This window comes from Stegostoma tigrinum, chromosome 8 (assembly GCF_030684315.1).
Source record: "Stegostoma tigrinum isolate sSteTig4 chromosome 8, sSteTig4.hap1, whole genome shotgun sequence".
NCBI classification, from domain to species: domain Eukaryota; kingdom Metazoa; phylum Chordata; class Chondrichthyes; order Orectolobiformes; family Stegostomatidae; genus Stegostoma; species Stegostoma tigrinum.
In genome coordinates, this window is record NC_081361.1 from 64,794,229 (window position 1) to 64,818,846 (window position 24,618).

A 24,618-nucleotide genomic window follows, 5' to 3' on the forward strand; every position below is an offset into this window, starting at 1 on the left:
CTTTTTTAACATAAATTTTTCTGAATAAGTCGTTATTCTTTTAGCTAGAGTGGAACCCTGTTTTATTAGACTTATTACATTACTTCCATCTGTATCAAGAAGTCTTTTGCACATATTAGAATTTTTCAAGAAAATTTCAAGTTTTTTTTTGGTTTACCACAGGGCATGTGACAAGGCAACAGGACAACTGTTCCTTCTGGCATCAGGAATACTTGCCCATGGTCATTGGCCAAAATAAATGGTTCAGGCAGATGATTGTTAACACAGCATAGATTCAGCCCCCAGAATAAGGTATATTAGCAAGGGTAGCTGGGAAGTATGAGGGAGAACAAGAGGATCCGGGACATTGATCTAGCACCTTAGGAATAGACCAGGAGTTCTCCTGCATCAGCTTGAGGGAAGAACTCTCAAGGTTATCACTGAAGAGACTGCAAAATACCGTGTTTGGCCCAAAAAGAAAAATAAGTGTCCACCACCTCTGCTTCTCCGTTCTTTATTGATTCAGTCTTCCCATCTGTGATGGGTTGTATATTTCCTTTCTTGTCCAACTAAATAATGCGTCAATCCTAAACTGCTGCAGCTTAACCAACTCAAACTCATCACCTGAAAATCATTTACAAATGGTTAACTACCTACATTATATAACTATGATCACAAGTCCTCAAAGTTTAGTACAAGAAATGTCAGTCAACCCAGTGAATGCAGCAGTAGAAATCTGTATACAGCAAATGGTGAATTGTTCTTAAACTCTGTTGCAAAAGGAACATGCAAGCAATATGCTAAGCTAGCTACACAGACAATTTGATAGTGGTTCGTTTCAAGATAAACGTTTGGGCCTTTACGTTTACTATATTTAGAATTTTTAACGTACAATTTGATAATTCCTGTGATTTTCTTCTACATGTTTACTACAGTAATTCATAACTTCAACAAAACTTTTGTTAAAATTTTCCTTCATGCAGTAACTTTCATCTAGCCATATGCAATCATATAACCATCTCAAATCCCTATCATGCTCTAAAACATATGTTTACAGAAAATTTAAGGTGCAGGTTCCGTTGTCAGAATATTTGGCCGCAATGTTTGATCAGCACTTTGTATTTTAACATTGTATAATAGTCTTTTTAAATGGATTTGCAAACACATTTCTTATGAGGAGGGGTGCAGCTTGCTTGAGAGATTTTTCAGGCATCCTTATGTAATGGGCACCATCTGTATGTTATTTTTGAGTTACCTAATTGTCTTTCCAGAATACACAGGATATACAAATATCTCATCTACTGTGACACGCAAGGGTGAGGAGCAATTTAGAACCCAGCAATGCAGGGCCAAGGAACTGCTGAAGGGCAGATAACATATACTTGCTTACAGCTATGTAAAAACTTTGTTTAGGTACTTGAGAAAAATATTTATTTTCTATCTTGGGCTGGAAGTGTGTCCATTATAAGTAGAGTGAAGAAATGGGGAAATGGTGGACCAACTAAATAATTACTTCTGTGTCTGTTCACAGCAGATCATACAGAAATACTGAGTGACCAAGGGACTGAAGGAAATAGCATTAATGCTGAGGGAGAACATGAAAAGTTAGCAGAATTGAAGGTTGATAAGTTCCCTGGACCTGATGAGTAGCTTTACAGAGTGTTGAAAATGTGGCTATGGAGATAATGAATGCATAGGTGGTTACTGTTCAAAATTCTGTAGATTCTGGCAAGGTCGCTGCAGCGTAGAAAGTATCAGTGTGACTCCACTATTTAAGGAGGGAGATGGAGGGAGGGAGGGAGCGAGAGAGAGAGAGAGAGAGAGAGAGAAAATGTTAATGTTTTCTAAAAGATGTGATAACTGAATGCTTAAAGAATGCAAAATTGGGCTGCAATGGTGTGGATTATGAAAGGGAAATTGCTTGACAATTGTGTTGGAAATTGAGAATGTTGTTGTAGCATAGGCAAGGGAGAGCTGGTGGATCTGCTTTGTTTAAATTTTCAGAAAGCTTTTGATAAAAATGTCCCATGTAAGTTACTAAATAAAATTAGAGCATATGGGATTGGAGGTCATGTACTAGTATAAATTGAGAATTTATTAATAAGCAGTGCGTTGGAATGAATGAATCATTGTCAGGGTGGCAGGCTTTTACCAGAGGGATACCACAAAGGTCTATGCTAGGTCAGCAGCTGTTCACAATCTATATAAATGCTTTAGATTTGGGGGTCAATTGGGGAATATTTTGAAACTTACTACTCTCACACTGCCACCTAGAATTGTAAGTTGAGGAGGTGCAAAGAAGCTTCAGAGGAACCTTGGACAAGCTAAATGAATGGGATTGAACATGACAGATGGGATATAATGTGAGTAACTGCACACATTCACTTTAGTAGAAAAAACAGGCAGAATATTTTGTAAGTGGTGAAAAGTTTGGATACGCTGGTGTCCAAAGGGACCAGGGCATTCTTATTTGTAAGTCACTAAAAGCTAGTACAAGTGCATCAAACAGTTAGAAAGGCAACTGATCTATTTTAATTTGAATCTGCTCATGCATGCTATTTCACACCGATGGTGGTTGGAGTTGGACGCAAACCCTCTGGCTCAGGTATAAGGATGCTAACACTGCACTACAATGATCCTTTAAATTATTTTTAATCAACATGTTCAGATATGTTATGACATGCATCCAGGGCAGTTGTGACTTGAACCCAGACCTTTGGCCCAGGGCAGGAATGCTTCTGTTGTGCCACAAATGGTATGTTGTGCTTCATTGCAAGAGTGTTTAAGGACACAAATCAAAGTATCATCTTGCATTTGAGGACGGGGTGGAGGGAGAGAGAGAATGGTAACCTACAGACTTGCTAGCGTGACTTCACTTTTTTTCCTCCTTGTCTAAGGAAGGATATTCTTGCTACCAAGATAATGCAACAAAGTTCCTGAAACTAATCCCTGGGATGGTGGAATTGATTTTGAGGAGAGATGGAGGAACCTGGGTCTATGTCCTCTAGGGAATTGAAGAGATGAGAGTTGATCTAATTGAAACTTGTACTATAGTTCTTGGAGGGCGACAGATTGGATGTAGGTGTGATGTTTCTCCTGACTGGTGAGGCACAGAATCTCAGATTAAGTGGTAAGCCATTTAAGACTTGAAGATTTCAAGAGTAATTTCTTCACCCAGAGGGTAGGGATATTTGGAAATCTGTCATGCAGTGGGTGCTGAAATCTCAATCGTTGAGCTTGTTCAAAAAGAAATCTAGGGTTCTGAAGACCAGTGACATCAAGGCATAAAGAAATAGAGTGGCGAAAGTTGCGTCGATATAGATGATTGTCCATGATCTAATTGAATGACAGAAGGCTTGATGGACTCTATGACTGATTTCTGTTCACCATGACATTATTAAGTGTAAAACAAAATCAGTTAGTATATGAAGTTACCTTTCCAGCATATGTCTATTTTTAAAAACAGGCAATGTATGCCTCAAGGTCTTTAAGACACCATGCTTATGATTTTGTCACTAATTATAGCATGTGATCCAGATGTGTAGAGGTCTCCTATTCCATCTTGTCTCATTGTTTCAAGCAGTCTGTTCTATTAGAAATATGCTGCTTTATAACAGATATCTTAATGTTAACATAGACTTGCATGCCTGAGGGATGTAATGTTTGTGCATAAACCACAATACCATGATAATCATACTCAGCTTCTTATAGTACAAAGGATAGCATAGGCATTGATTCAACTACAACGTCATGTTGGAGACAAACTGTCACCAAAATAAATAGAGATTTATAGGATTGAAGAAGGCTTGAGTGGAATATAAAAGTTACCCCTAGACTAGTGACCTATTGGTTTGAACGGCATGTTCCTTTTGAAAAGTAATTCTGTCAAAATCTAAATGCAAAAACAAAAAACCTTCCATATTTGCTTGGTGCTCCTGCATGTGCAGTATGTGTGACTTGAGTGAGTTATTTCGCTCTTGCTGTTCGTCTACATTTATTTGAAGTTTAAATATTGCTAAGCGGATAGTAGCAGTTGAAGCCTTTTGTGTTGCACTTACCAAAATCAGGATGTAAGAAGCAGTCCTGAAACAGGACTCTTGTTTTAAGGAAGCCTCTTGTTTTAAACAGCACATGAATGGGGTGCTGACTGGTCGGGCCTTGTTGGTTTGGAGATGCAATCTTGACACCTGCCTGGTCTGAGAATCTAATTGGTCAGGGTTTTGCTGTGGAGATTCATGATCACAGTTGACGCCATCTTCATGGGTGTGGAACTTGGCTATCAGTTTCTGCTTGGCGATTCTGCACTTGTGTATTTGAAAGGCCACCTTGTCAGGACTTTGACAAAAGGAAATTTTTTTTACATACGTTGCACCTTTTCCATGCTAAAAGGATGATGGAAACAGCCAATCTTTATTGCATCCCCATGGCAATATCTGAAAATTATGTCTACCAGGTATTTTTATTTTCTCATGAACCTGTTCAGGAATGTAACTACAAACATCTGGAATGAGTGGGACTTGAGCCTGGGCCTTATGTCACCATGCCTAACGATGACCGAGCCAATCAGCACCCTCCTCCTGAGCTCCTTAAAATGCAGTTTCTCTTTCAAATCTGCTTTGAATCCTAGTTCTGATGAGTGCAAAATAAAACGTGCTTGACATCTTGTCTCCTTTTTTGCAATGTTTTAAGTTCTGTACCACTAGCAGTTATTAGAAGGTAATGCTTGTTTGTCGAGAAGTTTGTTTATTGTTGCAAAGAATGCATTGAAACTTGATACTTGATAGTTGTACAAAATAAACTCTTCAGCATAGTATTGTGTAATGGTTCACTATGAAATTATTTTGTTCCCTTTTCCCTCCTTCTCTGCAAACATATTGATTATCATACAAGTATTTTGCTTGAGGTTTTCAATTTTCAAACTTTTTTTGGCAAAACTACGAATATAAGCTTACTCTTACAACTACTGCATTTACCCAGAATCTATTCATCTGCTTTTTAAAAAAAAAACGCTTCTTTAAGAGGTAGAGCAGTGGCTTTCCACTTCTCCTTGGTTCTGTACAATTGCTTCAATCAATCAACTGCTGGATAAGTATTTCCCAATTTTTTTAATGCTAGGACCCCAATTTGGGGCTTGGAAATTATCATTATCCCACAGTGTTGAGAGTTCAAGGATGAGGTGTGGGTAGTTTGGAAGACCCTGGAAGTGCAGGGATCGTGGACAGAAGGCCTGAAGAATGGGGGCTAGGGAGTGCTTCATGGTGCCTTGGCTGACTGAGCTCATGAATCTCGTATTTGATTTGGGAAGCTCTGTTGATATGTTAAAGGTGCCATTTTTGAACGTGAGTGAAATGAAGTGTTGCATTTTCTGGGTTTGAAAGCCGAAGAGTCAGACCTTCTAATGTCGTGGCAAACAAACATGATGCTTTCCCTCAAATGCCACAAAATAACAAAAAATCGTCCCATTGCTATTTTAATGTTGCTTTTGCTAGCCATTAGGCTTGAAATTTACTCACTAGAAAACTATATTTCCATAATATGACCATTTTCAATAAATTAGCTCATTATAACGAAAGGCTAAAAATGTGTTCCCCATCTTCTTTAGGAAGTACGACTGATTTCTTAACATTGTTGACTTGAATAAGTGCTCTTTAATGTGATAGATTGTTCTATCAAAATCCAGAATGATATTAAAAATATTTATTTATCATGAACTAATGTTTTGCATTAGTTCCCCTTCAGAACTGAAAAGTAAAGAGGCATAAACATGTGAATGCATCTTTTGATCTCGAACAGTCTCATTATTTTGCTTTGGTGAATTCGGCGACAAATTCAATTTGATCTATTGATACTGATATAACTAATGAGTTCTTGTAGTACTCACATTTTTATTTAGTTAAGCAATATGCTTGGTACTGTAGCATTAGATGTGATATATTGATTGCTGAGATAAAGGATAATGAGTCATAATTGCCAACTCACGAACTTATTCACAACCACCACTATTAACAACTGATCAGGTGCCTTTTAACAAGATATGTAAATGTATGCAACTTATTTGTTTTCATTTTCATAGTGTGCATTTAATTTCAAGGGATGTGAATAAGCTAATGCATTTGAAATAAATTATAAATCGACCATCTATAAAGTACTTCTCTAAAATTAGCTTTGTGACGCCTAGCTAGTAGCTGCATATTTGGCCTGCCTGCTTATTGTCTATTGTCTTAGCACCTCTTCCCCCTTATTGCCTGTGCAGATTTCTTGCCATCTTGCTGAATCTTGCTGACTCTGCAGCTATAAGGGAGATGGGGGAGCACAGGTAGGTAAAACTTACTTCTGTTTTGTCTTGCACCCTGTAATTTCTAATTTACTCTAGTGCCTTGCATTCAATTTTTTCTTCCTTAAATGTTAATTTTAAGTTTCTATTCCAATAAAAGGCTGACTTTAATAGGACACTTTCAAGAGTTTATCCTTTTTTTGTATCTACATAATACCCATAATTGATGTAATCCAAAAAGCAATGTCACTTCAGCAGTGGCACTGACAATACGTAGCTCTACCAATACTTTCTCTATCTGCTCCACTGTTTCCACATAATTAGACTGCTTAGCTGCCATCCAGTAGCGAATGAGCAGAAATAACTTCCAACTAAATATTGCGAAGGTTTAAGCATTATCCATAAAATTTGTTACCAAAATACAGACACCATCCCTTTTCCATACGACATTTGTGAGGCTGAACCAGACTATTTATAAACATTTGGTGTCCTGTTTGTCTTGGAGATAAACTTGTAAACACAGAGCTGTACCATTGCCAAGAGCATCTATTCTCACCCCATGCCATCACCTAACTCTTCCCCCTGCCTCAGCTAATTTTATTATTGAAATTCCAAATTCAAATGCCTCTATGACTTCTAGACAAGTTTTTTTTCTATCAAACTTGTGTTTGATCTTCAGAATTCCATTCCCCATAAACTTGCAACTGTATAAAACTCTGCTTGTTTTGATACACATTCATGATCCGATCCAGATCTTAAAACTGGTTTGTTGGACAGATGTCATTTTGATTTCCCCTCTACTCTTTTAAATGATTTAGGTATCTCCAATCAGGTCAGCAGTTGTTTTCCATTTGTAATACTACTGATCTTGGTGGCAGTTAAGAGTCAGTCCCACTGCTCCGAGTCTAGAATTGCATGAAGGCCACACCGAGTGAGTGTGGCAGATTTCCTTCCTTTGAACTATGTGGATGAACTAGATGAATTTTTAAATGTACTAATGATTGCTTGATATGGCCAGTTGTATATTCTGAACTTAATTAATTGAGCTTAAATTTCAAATAGTAGGATTTAAGGTAATGTTCTCAGCGCATAAACCTGGGGCTCTGATCACTGGTTCAGTGGCATTACCACTATGCCATAGTTTTTACTACATGTTGTAAATTGTTGAGTGCAGGGTGCTTGGTGACTAGAACTTGGTGCAAATTAGGATGCAAACAGCAGAGAATTTTGGATAAACCCAATTTAGAAAGCATGTAAGACATCATGTTAACCAGGTGGATTTTGAATCTATAGGTAGCAAACACATGAATGAGAGTTCAGCAGACAACACTAAAGCTGCGGATCGGTCGAGCATTAGTGTGGAGATAGAAGTAGGTGATCTTGGTGATGGGGTATGTTTGTATTGGTTGTGCAGGTCAGATCAAATGGAATTCCAAGGCTGCTTACAGTATGATTGCACCTCAATCAGCGGGATAAGCAACTGACAGAGTTGATGATTCAGACTGAGTGAGTTTGTGGCAGAACCAAAGATAATTAGTTGGAACAAATTTATGCTCATCTGTTAAACTGAGTGCCAGATCAAAGGCAGAAAAGAGATGTAGAATTAGTTTGAACAAGATAATTAACTTTTTGCAAGAAGATTTGCACAGTATTCTTCATTAATATACAGGACTGATATGTTGTTGAAAGAAATTGCACATGATAATGTAAAATCCAGTTACCTCCATTTTTGACACTTGATGTAAGCATCTGTGCTGTGAACTGCAGTTACACCAAGTGGTTCCTGTTGGCCATCTATGCCCGAACTATTTCCTGCTTGCAAGGTAGATGATATTACATAGTAATAAAAAGCACAAGCAATGCACTTATTCGAATATTAATTTTATCGCTCGGTATTTTCAAGTAGTTACGAAACAATTTGCAGCCAATATATTGGCAACTCCTTGGGCATTTTGCGTTTGTGAATTTTTCTGTGTGGCAGCCTTTGGCTTAATTTTGTGGACATGTCTGAAGTGTTTTGTCTTAAGTGAATTCTTGAGATTGCAATGCTTTCATTTTGTTACTTTAGCTTACCTTTGTGGTCTTTGAGAAATTATTACTTGCTTAAATCAAGCATCTACAAGTGAACTTGAGTTATTTCCAGATGGTGTTTTTAAAAGAACACCTCCATCTAGCTGTCTCAGCCCACTTGAATTCTGTGTACTTATGACCCTGCTGAATATTCCTGTTTCTTACTGAAATAGTGGTTTGTTAATGCATAATTTGAAAAATTCCATTAAACAATTTATTTTTGTTCTTTGAGTTGAATTCATTCTTGTGCCTCCTGTTTAGGATTTGCCCTTTGCTAGATAAGGGCTGCCCTTTCCACCCAAATAACCTATTTAATGTAGAGGAGAGAGATAATGGGAACTGCAGATGCTGGAGATTCCAAGATAATAAAATGTGAGGCTGGATGAACACAGCAGGCCAAGCAGCATCTCAGGAGCACAAAAGCTGACGTTTCGGGCCTAGACCCTTCATCAGAGAGGGGGATGGGGGGAGGGAACTGGAATAAATAGGGAGAGAGGGGGAGGCGGACCGAAGATGGAGAGTAAAGAAGATAGGTGGAGACAGTGTAGGTGGGGAGGTAGGGAGGGGATAGGTCAGTCCAGGGAAGACGGACAGGTCAAGGAGGTGGGATGAGGTTAGTAGGTAGCTGGGGGTGCGGCTTGGGGTGGGAGGAAGGGATGGGTGAGAGGAAGAACCGGTTAGGGAGGCAGAGACAGGTTGGACTGGTTTTGGGATGCAGTGGGTGGGGGGGCGAAGAGCTGGGCTGGTTGTGTGGTGCAGTAGGGGGAGGGGATGAACTGGGCTGGTTTAGGGATGCAGTAGGGGAAGGGGAGATTTTGAAACTGGTGAAGTCCACATTGATACCATATGGCTGCAGGGTTCCCAGGCGGAATATGAGTTGCTGTTCCTGCAACCTTCGGGTGGCATCATTGTGGCAGTGCAGGAGGCCCATGATGGACATGTCATCAAGAGAATGGGAGGGGGAGTGGAAATGGTTTGCGACTGGGAGGTGCAGTTGTTTGTTGCGAACTGAGCGGAGGTGTTCTGCAAAGCGGTCCCCAAGCCTCTGCTTGGTTTCCCCAATGTAGAGGAAGCCGCACCGGGTACAGTGGATGCAGTATACCACATTGGCAGATGTGCAGGTGAACCTCTGCTTGATGTGGAATGTCATCTTGGGGCCTGGGATGGGGGTGAGGGAGGAGGTGTGGGGACAAGTGTAGCATTTCCTGCGGTTGCAGGGGAAGGTGCCGGGTGTGGTGGGGTTGGAGGGCAGTGTGGAGCGAACAAGGGAGTCACGGAGAGAGTGGTCTCTCCGGAAAGCAGACAGGGGAGGGGATGGAAAAATGTCTTGGGTGGTGGGGTCGGATTGTAAATGGCGGAAGTGTCGGAGGATAATGCGTTGTATCCGGAGGTTGGTAGGGTGGTGTGTGAGAACGAGGGGGATCCTCTTGGGGCGGTTGTGGCGGGGGCGGGGTGTGAGGGATGTGTCGCGGGAAATGCGGGAGACGCGGTCAAGGGCGTTCTCGATCACTGTGGGGGGAAAGTTGCGGTCCTTAAAGAACTTGGACATCTGGGATGTGCGGGAGTGGAATGTCTTATCGTGGGAGCAGATGCGGCGGAGGCGGAGGAATTGGGAATAGGGGATGGAATTTTTGCAGGAGGGTGGGTGGGAGGAGGTGTATTCTAGGTAGCTGTGGGAGTCGGTGGGCTTGAAATGGACATCAGTTACAAGCTGGTTGCCTGAGATGGAGACTGAGGTGTCCAGGAAGGTGAGGGATGTGCTGGAGATGGCCCAGGTGAACTGAAGGTTGGGGTGGAAGGTGTTGGTGAAGTGGATGAACTGTTCGAGCTCCTCTGGGGAGCAAGAGGCGGCGCCGATACAGTCATCAATGTACCGGAGGAAGAGGTGGGGTTTGGGGCCTGTGTAGGTGCGGAAGAGGGACTGTTCCACGTAACCTACAAAGAGGCAGGCATAGCTGGGGCCCATGCGGGTGCCCATGGCCACCCCCTTAGTCTGTAGGAAGTGGGAGGAGTCAAAAGAGAAGTTGTTGAGTGTGAGGACGAGTTCAGCTAGGCGGATGAGAGTGTCGGTGGAGGGGGCCTGGTCGGGCCTGCAGGACAGGAAGAAGCGGAGGGCCTTGAGGCCATCTCCATGCGGAATGCAGGTGTACAGGGACTGGACGTCCATGGTGAATATGAGGTGTTGGGGGCCAGGGAATTGGAAGTCCTGGAGGAGGTGGAGGGCGTGGGTGGTGTCACGGACGTAGGTGGGGAGTTCCTGGACCAAAGGGGAGAAAATGGAGTCCAGATAGGTGGAGATGAGTTCGGTGGGGCAGGAGCAGGCTGAGACGATGGGTCGACCAGGTCAGGCAGGTTTGTGGATTTTGGGGAGGAGATAGAAACGGGCCGTGCGGGGTTGGGGAACAATGAGGTTGGAGGCTGTGGGTGGGAGGTCCCCTGAGGTGATGAGGTCGTGAATGGTGTTGGAGATGATGGTTTGGTGCTCGGGTGTGGGGTCATGATCGAGGAGGCGGTAGGAGGTGGTGTCGGAGAGTTGGCGTCTGGCCTCGGCGATGTAGAGGTCAGTGCGCCATACTACCACTGCGCCACCCTTGTCTGCGGGTTTGATGGTGAGGTTGGGGTTGGAGCGGAGGGAGCGGAGGGCTGCCCGTTCTGCGGGGGAGAGGTTGGAGTGGGTGAGAGGTTGAGGCGGTTAATGTCTCGACGGCAGTTGGAGATGAAGAGGTCGAGGGAGGGTAGGAGGCCTGGGGGTGGTGTCCAGGAGGAGGACTTGTGTTGGAAGCGGGTGAAGGGGTCAGTGGAAGGAGGGTTGGGTTCCCGGTTGAAGAAGTAGGCATGCAGGCGAAGACGGCGGAAAAACTGCTCTATGTCCGACCGTGACTGGTATTCGTTGATGTGTGGTTGTAGGGGGACAAAGGTGAGCCCCTTGCTAAGGACTGACCGTTCGTCCTCAGTCAGTGGGAGGTCTGGGGGGATGGTGAAGATGCGGCAGGGCTCAGTGTGGCTGTCTCCTCTGGGGTTGCAGGCTGTGGAGGTTGTGGGCGGAGCGATGAGGTCGTCGGCTGTGGGCGGGGTTCCGTCGGCTGTGGGCGGGGTTCCGTCGGCGTCGACCGTGGGCGGGGTTCCGTCGGCGGTTGGAGGATCGGGGTGGGCGGCAGCAGCTGAGGTGAGGGTGGTGTGTGGGCTGTAGTACCTGGATGTGGAGGTGGTGACTGCAGCAGCGGTTCCGGAAGTTCTGTGGCCGGCGGAGGCGGATGTGACGTCATCGGTGGGGTCTCCGGCCGTGTCCTCATGGTCAATGGCGGCGGGTGCATGGTGGGGGAGGGGCAGGGACAGAGTCGGGATTTGGGAGGCGCAGGAATCCTCTTGTGGGTGGCAGGGGCCAGTGAGTTTGTTGTACTTACGATTTTTGGTGTCCAGTAAAGCTACACTTGTCCCCACACCTCCTCCCTCACCCCCATCCCAGGCCCCAAGATGACATTCCACATCAAGCAGAGGTTCACCTGCACATCTGCCAATGTGGTATACTGCATCCACTGTACCCGGTGCGGCTTCCTCTACATTGGGGAAACCAAGCGGAGGCTTGGGGACCGCTTTGCAGAACACCTCCGCTCAGTTCGCAACAAACAACTGCACCTCCCAGTCGCAAACCATTTCCACTCCCCCTCCCATTCTCTTGACGACATGTCCATCATGGGCCTCCTGCAGTGCCACAATGATGCCACCCGAAGGTTGCAGGAACAGCAACTCATATTCCGCCTGGGAACCCTGCAGCCCAATGGTATCAATGTGGACTTCACCAGTTTCAAAATCTCCCCTTCCCCTACTGCATCCCTAAACCAGCCCAGTTCATCCCCTCCCCCTACTGCACCACACAACCAGCCCAGCTCTCTCCCCCCCCCCCCCTCACTGCATCCCAAAACCAGTCCAACCTGTCTCTGCCTCCCTAACCGGTTCTTCCTCTCACCCATCCCTTCCTCCCACCCCAAGCCGCACCCCAGCTACCTACTAACCTCATCCCACCTCCTTGACCTGTCCGTCTTCCCTGGACTGACCTATCCCCTCCCTCCCTCCCCACCTACACTCTCTCCACCTATCTTCTTTACTCTCCATCTTCGGTCCGCCTCCCCCTCTCTCCCTATTTATTCCAGTTCCCTCCCCCCATCCCCCTCTCTGATCAAGGGTCTAGGCCCGAAACGTCAGCTTTTGAGCTCCTGAGATGCTGCTTGGTCTGCTGTGTTCATCCAGCCTCACATTTTATTAACCTATTTAATGTATTTTAGTTTGAAGGGCTGGTTGTTTTAACGTGTACCATTCACTTTTTCATATCCAGCTGGTGAGTGACTGAAGGTCAGGTACTCAAATTGTCAATCATGTGCATGTGAATATCTTAATAAAAGCAGGTTCAAGATGTGTCCCAATTGCCTATGGAATGTCCACATGGAAGCCTGTAATAATAGACGTTGCAACATGCCCCTAATAACCACAAGGGAAAATGGTGCTGTTTTGTTTAGCTTGGTCTCTGAACAGTTCATTTTTTTTTCCAGAGAGGTAAGAGAAACAGCTTCTACTAGGTGGCCTGTACTGTGCCTACTAATTCTATAACATTCTGAAAAGTACCATTTCTTAGATGGCTAACAGATCAACAGTATAGAATACATTTATGCAATGCCAAGCCTGTACATTCCCAATCTCTCCAATCGGTTTTATGTCAGGTATGTTTACATTATAGCTGCTAGTTGACTGGAAGGCCACTTAAGGCAGTAAGCATTGGATGTTGGGCAAGTGGGACAGGATACGAGAGGCAGAATTTTTGATGACTGTGGAGATGAACTGGCAGAATTTAAGAGCCCTTGAGACTAGAGTTTCAAAAGTTTCCTTGTGCTATTCAAGCGTATGGACTTAAGTAGGAATAGAAATGAACCGATGGGCAGAGCTTAGATCAAAGTCACATAGTAGGTAATGGTTGCTAATAGAGTGATATATCTGTAATAATGGCCATCCATGAAATGGACATGGTTGTGAGAGTATAAGATATTTGAGGATATTTAACGCATGAACCAATGATGATAGGGTTTCATATTTTGTTTGGGAATCAAGGCACGGAAATACAACACAGAAATAGGAGAAAGGTAGAGTTGGGCGGCGTCAGCATATTATCTGTAGATTATGTTTATAGCATATTGTATGCGGGTGGTTGGTATCAACTGGTAAATCACTTGAGTTTCTACAATAAGCATAGGGTCAAACTGCTGTTGTGATAGAAGATGCCTTCTTGTAATATGGTGCTCTGTAAATGAATGCAAAAATACTGATTTGGTTACAATTCTATACTTGACTGATTTCTGGGTTAGAACATGGTAACAGACAGTGGCTGCCCAAAAGCGAAGGTTAAATCCAAGTTGCGGGGAGAAAATCAACATTCCTGGTTGCTTTTGTCAAAAAAACTCAGTCAGCAAATATAAATTGTGAATTATATTTGCACTCTAGTGTTCTGAATTTGAACCATATGACCATGAGCTGACTTTGGTCATACAGACGTTATTACCTCCAGACCAAGTGGAAAAACAGCCTTGGTGGTGTTGCTTCCTGAGAGTTGAACACCTGCCATTTGGATAGCAATGAAGTTTTGGACGTGCAATTAGAGTGTTTGCCTTATGTTTTACAAGAAAGATGATCTGTTAACTGCCTGAGGTATGATCAAACTCAATTAGTTTGTAAAACAGTTGGACATTCTGTGGAGGAATATGTAATGAGCTTTAAGAAACTGTATATGAGGGAAGCAATGGCCTAGTGGCATTCTCGCTGGACTGATAATTCAGAGACCCAGATAATGTTCTGGGGATAATAGGAACTGCAGATGCTGGAGAATCCGAGATAACAAGGTGTGGAGTTGGATGAACACAGCAGGCCAAGCAGCATCCTGCAGCTTCTAGCTCCTAAGAAGCTGCTTGGCCTGCTGTGTTCATCCAGCTCCACACCTTGTTATCTCCAATGTTCTGGGGACCTTGTTTTGAATCCTGCCATGGCAGACAGTGGAATTTGAATTCAATAAATATCTGGAATTAACAGTCTAATGATGGCTGTGAATCCATTGTCAATTATCAGAAAACCCATCTAGTTCACTAATGTCCTTTAGGGAAGGAAACTGCCACCTTACCTGGCCTACATGTGACTCCGGACTCACAGCAATATGGCTGACTCTTAACTGCCCTCTGGGCAATAAATGTTGCTTGGTCAGCAACGCCCTTGTCCTGTGGATGAATAAAAAAGCAAAAAGACAGTATTTAGTTTGCAGATTCCTGGATCACAGCTAGCATGTAGGATGGTGAATTGTGCCAGGGTGACTTGTATGGGCAGCCATATGATTCCAACTAGATATCAAAGTGTGGAGCTGGATGGACACAGCAGGTTAAGCGGCATCTTAGAAGCACAAAAGCTGACGTTTCAGGCCCAAAACGTCAGCTTTTGTGCTCCTAAGATGCTGCTTGGCCTGCTGTGTTCATCTAGCTCCACACTTTGCTATCTTGGATTCTCCGGCATCTGCAGTTCCCATTATCTCTGATTCTAACTAGTGTTTGGTTCTCAGCGGGGGAGAGAGAGAAATCCAACTGGATCAAATGTCTGCTGCTTTGAAAAGGATCCTGGGGAAATAATGGGTCATTGATAACACAGTGTGGAGTTGGAAGAACGCAGCAGGCCTGGCAGTATCAGAGGAGTAGAAAAGTTGACATTTTGTGTCGGGACCCTTTTTCTGAAGACCCGAAATGTTAACATTCCTACTGCTGTGATGCTGGCTGGCCTGCTGTGTTCCTCCAGCTCAGCATTGTGTTATCTCTGATTCCAGCATCATCGGTTCTTACTATCTCTAAACAACGGAGTATTGTTGTTGATGCAAAGAATAAAGGATTTGATTGCCAGACTTCCAAAGTGGTCCAGGGATAGCGACAGAAGTACTTTTGTTCTGCATTTTATAGATCTGGTAGCTCCATCAATATTTATTTGTAGGAAATATAATTGGCATTGAAATAACTTCTGATCAGTTTTTTTTGTTTTGCTTACCTTTTGATCTGTGTAGTCAATGTATGAGCAAGTCTTTCAGAAATACCTTAGACCATTAAAGTGAATTACATCTTTTAAAGCTATTGCTTTGTAATTCTGTTTTAGTAAATCTGTTAATATTAGTCATAACTTTCCTTCAAATATTGACTAAATTTAATTATAAATATGACTCATTTCCATTAAGTAAATTATGGTTAATTCGGTAAGGGAAATTTTGTTGATTTGACACTTTGTGCTGAATAACCAAATAATCAAGCTAATCTTCTATTAGGTGCAGGGAATTGATGTTGTCTCAATACTGCTGTAAAACTGCTTCTAATCCGCTGCGTTATCTCTGCTGTTGAGTAAATGATTTTGTTCAGAAGGTTTAAATTTCATTGTGTTCTAACCTATTAGTTATCTAGCATGATTCAAAGCCCGTTAATGTGACACAGCCACGCACGCAGTCTTCCCACTCGCATTCCTTCACACTTTTATTATTGACTTTGGAACATTTTAAGAACATTTTCAAAGACAGCTGTTATATTTTGCATGACGGACAACTTTGGTTTTAAAACTGTACAGACTGCACTCATATGAATGCATAAAATTGTAAACAAAATATACATGATAAATCCATAATATGTCTCTTTAGCGCAAGAGAATGTTCCTCAGATAGTTTGTACAATAGTGACCAGTTTCAAAGTTGTTCAGTGCTGTTTTTCTCATTGTGGAGTTTTGGGGAACAGATGAATAATTTAAATGTTATTAAGAATAAAGTCTTGGCATCCAGATTGCTGGATCAAGTTTTCTTGTTGTAGTGTTGGAGGTGGTAGCATAAGTAGGTTATGTGGTGACCATTGAATCATCCCAAAATGTCTACAATCCAAGCTGTTTCAGCATCAACACATGCAATTTCCACTCTTGTTTATTTTTTTCACTGAAATAAGTGCCCTTGGTCTGTGCTTGACCATATAAAACCTCTTGTCATTATTTCCACTTCCTAATATGTCTAAGTCTGTCTTGACTCTGGTTAAAATTTAGACTACAGTGTTCCTAAGAAACTTCACTCAGAAAAACTTCAGCAAACTAAGAGATGGAGAACTGGCAATATAAGTCAGCAGGTGTGGTTAGTAAACCATTTGCATGGATTTTCCCTAGAGCAATATCATCTGTGATCTGCTAGTAATATATCCGAACATTTGGAAGAACATGAACTTCCTGCAACAGTCATTTTTTTTTCTCTATCCTTCTCCATCTGTAATGCTGGTTTGTCACACTTGCTTGCTCAGCTTTGAATTCTCTTGTCCCCAAACTAGATGGTGCCTTCCTTCCCTTTAATTGCCGTCTAAAGCCTATTTTAACTAAAATTAAATTGAGTCCAAAGCTTGTCCCTCCTACGTTTTTTGCTGAACAGCTGTCCAAGTAAGAGCTATAGCAATGTTTCATTGTAGCTTCCTCAATTTTCGTTGTTTCCCAATCTGCTTCTATCAAAGGAGCCTTATACTTCCACTGAGATCGAAAAAGTCACCTTGCAACCAGCCCTGGCAATCTAGGTATCAAAAAGGACAGCTCAGACTGTTAGTGAACATGAAATCTCAGCCCCAGCAGTTTGCTTTTCTTTTTGTTTTTTGCTTTTTGGATGGACTGAGAACAAATAACATTTTTGAGTCTGTCTTTAGATTAGACTGGATTCCCTACAGTGTGGAAACAGGCCCTTCGGCCCAACAAGTCCACACTGTCCCTTGAAGCATCCCACCCAGACCCATCCCCCTGTAACCCACACATCCCTGAACACTACGGGCAATTTAGTATGGCCAATCCACCTAGCCTGCCCATCTTTGGACTGTGGGAGGAAACCGGAGCACCCGGAGGAAACCCACACAGACACTGGGAGAATGTGCAAACTCCACACAGGCAGTCGCCCGAGGCTGGAATCGAACCCGGGTCCCTGGCGCTGCGAGGCTGCAGTGCTAACCACTGAGCCACCGTGCCGGCCCGTCTTCCTTTTCTGCATTCTATGTTCCGACACTGATAATTATAAACTTATGAAAACAACATCAGGTCACAATTCTGAACCTTTTTCTTTGTTCATATTTATTCTATTTTGCTGCAGCTCAATCCTGAGATGTGGCTGCACTTATTCTTCATCCCTAGTTGTGCAGAAGCTTGAATCACTTGCACAGTGTAGTACTAAAATATATGCAGACAATTCCCTTTCCTTTTTAAAATGTTCAGTTGAACCTATTTGGTTCATGTGGCAATCCAATACCTTTTTCAGTGGTCCATTTTCTGATTTTCATTGAATTCAAATTTGCAGGATGTAGTGGTTCTGTTCAATATCATAAACTAAGACATTTGTGCGAAGTGGCTAGTAGGCTGTAAACCAGTAAATATAAATTTTACCAAACCTAAAGGCAATCAGCCAGTGCGTGCAAGGGAGTACTAGTAATCAGGGTCTAAAGTAGTGAACCTTGGAGATGGCCTCAAGTAATTTATATTGACAAGCCAGCAGTCAAGAGAGAAGAAAGAACTTGTGATAGGAGTTCTGGTTCTGTGTTGGTAATTGTATATAGAGTGACTAAATGTTTCTTCGAGGTTCTGAAATTGTGCACCTGCTGTGCCTGGACCGAACAGAGTGCTCACCCCAGGGAGCCAGCATCTCCCACTGCTGCATTCTCTGACCCCTGAGGAAACCTGTGCAGCATCAGTTGATTTTTAAATTAGACTGGCATTCTGGAAGCCTGATTTCAAACATGTTAATTATATGTCCTGCTTCAATGCAATGCACTGCTATTTACTCTCTTTTTGTGGTGGTTGTGGAGGAAAGAAAATAGTGGCGAATGCAACATATCTATGCCACACACTTAGCATGGCAATCTTGGGAGGATGTTCTCTGGCCACAGTGTCTAGAACATTTGAGTCACAGTCTCAAAATGTGGGCTTTAGGACCAAGTTGGGGGTTTGTTGTCACATGAGGACCGAACACCTTTTGGAATCTGCATCATTGAAAACTGTCAATTGCTAATCTGTGATTCTAGTTAAGTCTGAGATTTTTGAATCTTTTCAGTGAATTGTGCAATTATTGGTGTAATGTTCAAATGCATGGTAAAAGAACATCAGTCCTGATCATGTTGACTAACTCAGGATGGGGTTAATGGGTGATGAATGCCTTAGTTCTGTTTCCATTTCTTATGCTCTTGTAAAACAATTCCGCAAAGCAAATTTAATCAGGGAAAAGAAAGTATAATTTGGGCTCCATCCTAATAATGAAAGATGATATAAATAAACCACATAATTTCAGTACAGTTTTCTAAATTACCACTATGTTCTAGTGATGATCACCGATGTTTGCTCAGATCTTCCATTGAGCCATTCAATGAACTGCCCATTGCTTCCCATGCTCTTCTTTGAGTTACCAGCTCTTTACTCCAACATCCAATCTAGAGTCTCACTGATTTATGCCATTTGATATAAGGCACTGACAATTGGCTCTAACTCCCGTCTCCTCAACTATTTACTTACGACTACTTCCATATCACTTCCCTTGTTTCAGAATTAGTCCTCTTCCCAAGTAACCATTACTTTTACATTGACATTGTACAGTGTGGTACTTTGGACAACTGAAGTTGTGGCATTCAAGATTGGTGTGAAGAGAGGAGAGATGTATTAGATTAGGATCAGAAGAGTGTCATGTTTCTAAGGATGTAATACTGGAGAATATTGCAAACACAGGGAAAGGCAGATCACTATTTGAGCCACTAGGTCGAGAATTTTAAATTGAATGAATTGTACTTAATGGCATAGCCAGCGTAGGGGTGATGGGAAATCAAAATTTGTGCAAATTATAAAAGATGGGCTGCAGAATTTAGAATGATCTCAGGTTGGAAGACTGAAAGATAGGCCAGGTGGCAGAACTTTGGAATAACCGATTTTGAGGCAAGTATGATTAAGAACTTTGGTGGAAAAGGAGTTGAAGCAGAAGTGAAAACTGGTGGTAAGTACATTGGTAATAGAATGCATCTTTGTAATGGAGAGATGTGGAGCTTTAGCTCTGTTTTAATATGATGGTCACATTATTTATTGTTTCAAGTTGAACTCTAGTGTTTATAGAAAGGGGTAATGAAAACAGTAGTGAGTGAACAGTGTTTGAGAGGACCAAATATAATTCCTCAACCATCCCAGTGTTTAATTGGTGGAAATTGCTACTTCTCTAGAACTATGTTTTGATTGGTCTGCCATTATAAAGATGTACCATGTTTGAGAGAAGTGGTGATGATCAAAAGTCTTTCCTTTCTTAGTCATTATTGAAGACTTTTCTCACCGCCTTGGGAAAGCAGCCAACATAATCAAAGACTGCTGTCTCCGTTACTCGCTCGTCTGCTCCACACTCCCTGCTAGCCCCGGCACCTTTTTTCCCTGCAACTGCGGGAGGTGTTACACCTGCCCCTACACCTCCCACTGGCTCCCCCACGTCACCTCCATCCCAGGCCCCAGGAAAGCCTTCCACATTAAACAGGTGTTCACCTGCACATCCGTTAATGTGGTCTATTGTGTCCACTGTTCCAGGAGTCTAAGCGGAGGCTCAGAGACCACTTTGTGGAGCACCTATGCTTGGTTTGCAACAAATGACATCACCTCGCAGTTGCGAACCACTTCAACTCCTCCTCCTACTCCCTGGACAACATGTCCACCCTGGGCCGCCTCCAGTGTAACAATGCTGCCACCCAAAAACTGGAGGAACAGCAGCACATATTTTGCCTTGGAACCCTACAACCCAATGGTCTCAACGTGGACTTTACTAGCTTCAAATCTCCACCCCCGACCTCATCCCATGACCAGCCCTCCCTCTCGTCCTCACCTCCTTGACCTGTAGTCTTCTCTCCCACTTATCCGCTCCTCCCACCTCAGTGACCAGCCCCCATCCCTACTTCCTACCTGTACTCACCCTGACTAGCTTCATCCCCACCTCCTTGGCCTGTCTGTCGTCTTTCCACCCATCTGCTCCACTATCCACCTTCTATCACTGCCTCCCCATCCGTCTCTTTATTTCAGAGCCCCCTTCCCCTCCCCCATTTCTGAAGAAGGTTCCTGATCTGAAATGTGAGCTTTCCTGCTCTGCTCCTCTAATGCTTCCTGGCCTGCTCTGTTCATCCAGCTCTGCACCTTGTTATCTAAGCTTCCATCTCCTTGCTTAACAAAAATCTATCTATTTCTGCCTTTAAAAATATTTAATAACTCTGTTTGCACCCTTTTTCAGGAACAGAAATCAAAAGACACTCAATCCTCTGGAAGAAAAGAATTGTCTCATCTGTTTTAAATGGGCAACCCCCTACATTTTTTTAAAACAGATCTAGATTCTCCCACAAGAGGAAACATTCTGCTCTGTCAGCACCCCTGCAGTCTTGTTTTTCATTCGAGTCATCACTTACTCCTCTAAATGCCAGCAAATCATGGACGAAAACCTTTGATTTTTATGCATATATAGATGGGCTTGTCAAATAGGCTGATCAGTAGCAAATAGAATTCAATTTGCGAAATTGAGGTGATGCACTTGAGTAGGCCAAACAAGGTGAGGGAATACTTCGTGCATGGTAGGATCCTAGAAAACACCCAAGGATGAAAAGGACCTAGATGTGTAAGTCCACTGGCCCCTTAAAGTAGTGGTGACAGAAAGACAGATGGGGTGCTTGCCTTTTTCAAACCGAGGCAGAGTTTTAAGAGCATGAAGGTTATGCTGAAACTATGTAAGAAGGTAGAGTATTGGATAGAGTTCTGAAATTGGTTTGATAGGAGGGATGCGATAGCACTGATGAGGATGCAGAGAAGATTACAAGGACGTTGCCTGGGCTGGAGAGTTTCAGCTGTGAAGAAAGGTTTAATTGACTGGACTTGCTTTCCTTGGAGCAGAGGAGACTGGTGTGGGTGGGAGTGCATAATTGAGATGGGTATAAAATTGACAGGAATAGATAGGATAAGCAGGAAGAAACTTTCCCCTTGGAAGGATCAATGACCAAAGGATGTAGGTTTAAAGTAGGGCACAGCCGGCTTCGAGGGAATGTGAGGAGAAAATGTTTCACCAAGATGGTGGTGGGAATTTGGAACTCACTGCCTTTTAAGGGTGGTAGAGGCAGAAACCCTCAACATTTAAGAAATTTGTAGATGTACACTTGTGAGACCAAGACATTCAAGAATTGGGCCAAGTGCTGGAAAATGACAGTAGAATATTTAGGTATTTGTTTTTGACTGGTGAAGACTAGATGGGCTGAAAGGCTTTTTCTGTGCAGTCGACCACCAAATACAAGCCAAGCCTGTTCAGGCTTTTACTCATAAGACAATGGCGTCTGATCCTGCTTCTAGTCTGGGAAACCATCTCTGACTTCCAAGGCAATCACATTCACTTTTTAAATAAGGTGAACGATACTGTGCACAATTCTCCAGATGCAATCTCTATTCTGAATAACTACCTGCTTTTATATTCAACTCCCTTAGCGACCAATGATAACATTCTATGACTTGCTATATGTGCATGCTAACCTCTTTGCCATTCATGTACTAGGATATCAGATCTTTGCAGTCTTTAATGGGATGCAGTGGCCCAGTGGTTAGCACTACTGCCACACCATGCCAGGGATCTGGGTTCAGTTCTACCCACGTGTGACTGTGTGGAGTTGGTGCATTTTCACATGTCTGCGTGGCTTTCCTCCAGATGCTGCGGTTTCTTCCTGCAGTCCAAGGATGTGCAGATTAAGTGGATTGGCTATTGCTAAATTGCCTGTAGTGTTGAGGGATGTGTAGGTTAGGTAGATTAGCTGTGGGAAATGCAGAGTTACAGGGATAGGGTGGTTGCGGCAGTGCAACTAGCTGGGATGCTATTTGGAGAGTTGGTGTGGATCTGGTGGGTCAAATGGCCTGTTCCCACAAAGTGGGGATTCTGTTTTAAAAAAAAAATCTTTTTATTTTTCATGCCAAAATGGATAATTTCACACTTTCCCACTTCACTGCCCATTCACTTAACACATCCATATTTTTTAGTAGTCTCATACGTGTTCTTCATGGATTATGTTCCTGTCTATCTTGTGACATCAGCAAATTTGCAAATCGTCTGCTTTGTCATGGTGATGCCCCGACCAATCGGACACTATACACCTAATCTGAGAATTAAGATGGGCAATTAACTGTTTGTATTGTATCGGCATGCCACTTATGGCCCAATCAATCAGCACTCTTCTCGATCTGTATAAAATTATTTTCAAGTCCTTTTTTTTTGTGCCCTAGCTGTGATGAGTGCAAAATGAAAAGCATCAACTTCTAGTCTTCTCCCTTATAGCCATGTTTATGTTCCGTGCTACTGAGCATTTAGATTATTCCATACCATATCTCCAGTGATTGTGAATTTCTTAAGCTCCTTCCCCCCCCCCCCGCCCTTTCATTTCCTGAATTTTTGCTGCTTTTGGGATGTTACTTGCAAAATACCTTCTGTGTTTTAGAGATCTGTAAACACTGGAAAAGGGGCCTTTCAACCCATCGTGTTCACGCCAGTTAAAAATAATCACCTATTTGATTAATCTGTCATCTCCATATTAACGGTTATTAATTTGCTAGTACTCACTTTGTTGTTTTATTCTTTAAATGCTAATAGAAACTCTCACTATCTCTTTATATTTCTGGGTAGCTTTCTCTCCTACTCTTTCACTCTCTTTTTGTTAACCACTTTGGTCATTTTTAGCAATTTTTGAAAAATATTTTATCAAGTTTTCTGACATGCCTGTCTTTGAACAATGTTTTTATCTTTTTAGTTCAATACTATCTAACATTTCCAGTTAACCACAGATAGCGGATCTAACTTGGAATTTTTCGGACTCCTTGGAATATATCCATTTTGTGTATTCTGAAGTATTCCCTTAAATATCTTCCACAGTGTCTCCATTGTGGTGATACTATGACTTTAAAAGGTGCATTTTGTCCTTTTTTTTGAAATGGAGAGATTGAGACAGAGGTGATGAGTAGTCTGCTTAAAGTAAGCAGCTTGTGAGGTCATAAGGTTTATTTTAAAATGTCAGAACAGTACAAGTCTTCTGAATGGATGGGATCAAGCTGCCACAGAACCAGAATTTTTGGTTTTAGCCTTTAGTAATTACTGGATTGTTAAAGCTAGATATGGAAGCTCTTATTCCTTTTTTTCTGTTACAGCTACAAGTTGGGTTATCTTCCTTCTGCTAGAATTGCATGTGAGACAAACAATTTCACTGAATTCACCTTTGCCAAGGGTGTTCTTACAAGATTTACTATATTGAATTAAATTAATTTACCATTCTGTTAAATTTTCCAATAGATTATTTACATCTTTTTGTTTTGTTGTATTTCAACGGTAGCGTGCCAAGAAAGTGTGTTTTGCTTTGGCCCTAGTTTGACCAGTCGAATTGCATCCAGAACATAATACCTAGCATTTACTTTTAAAATAAGAAAAAGTTAGGGCCCAGGCTGTTTCCTCATGTTTTTGAGGGGGCTTAGCCTGGTCCATAACACTTTGACCCATCTTTTTAACATAATGTTCCAGTTCATTTCAGATCAATTTGTTTTCATGCCCTTTATTCCTCCTTAACTTCAAAAATCGGTGAGGTGAGAGTGACAGCCCTTGACGTAAAGGCTGCATTCAGCAGAATATGGAAACGAGGAGCCATAGCAAAACTGGAATCAGTGCATCTTAGGGATCAAACTGCTTGCTGATTGGAGTCATACCTCCCACTGGAAGACAATTATGGTTGTTTGGAAGTCAGTCATTCTCAGCTTCAGGGCATCTTTGTAGGAGTTCCTACGCCCAACCATCTTCAGCTGCATCATCCATGTCCTTCCCTCCATCATAATGTCAGAAAATAGGGATGTTTACGCAATGTTCGGCACCATTAGTGGCTCCTCAGGAGCTGAAGCAGTCCATCTTCAAATACAAGAAGATCTAGCCAATATCACGCTTGGGTTGACATTTGACAGTAGCATTTCTACCATACAAATGCCAAACTCTGGCCATCGCCATAAGAGACAATCAAACCACTACCCCTTGACATTCAGTAGTGTTACCATCACTGAATCCTCCACTGTCAACATCCTGGTAGTTACCTTTGATCAGAAACTCACTAGACTCACCACATAAACAAAGTGGGTTCAAGAGCAGGTCAGAGACTTGGCAGACTATGTGTGGCGAGTAAGTCCTTTACCTGACCCTCCCAAAGCCTGTACGTCATCTACAAGGCACA

At 42.6% G+C, this 24,618-nt stretch overlaps 1 protein-coding gene across 5 annotated transcripts in view; it reads left to right on the plus strand.

The window, feature by feature from the left end:
• ipo13b (importin 13b) overlaps positions 1-24,618 on the plus strand; it is a 180,111-nt gene that overhangs the window by 25,601 nt on the left and 129,892 nt on the right. For 4 of the 5 annotated variants that reach the window (XR_007248427.2, XM_048539244.1, XM_048539246.1 and 1 more), the window contains exon 3: positions 6,233-6,295. The exons of the other annotated variant lie outside the window; for it this stretch is intronic. Coding sequence is in view for 3 of the 4 variants with exons in the window: in XM_048539244.1 (XP_048395201.1) it covers positions 6,233-6,295 (63 nt within the window). In the remaining variant the exon portion in view is untranslated. The remainder of the gene's footprint in view (positions 1-6,232; positions 6,296-24,618) is intronic. 5 annotated transcript variants of the gene reach the window in all.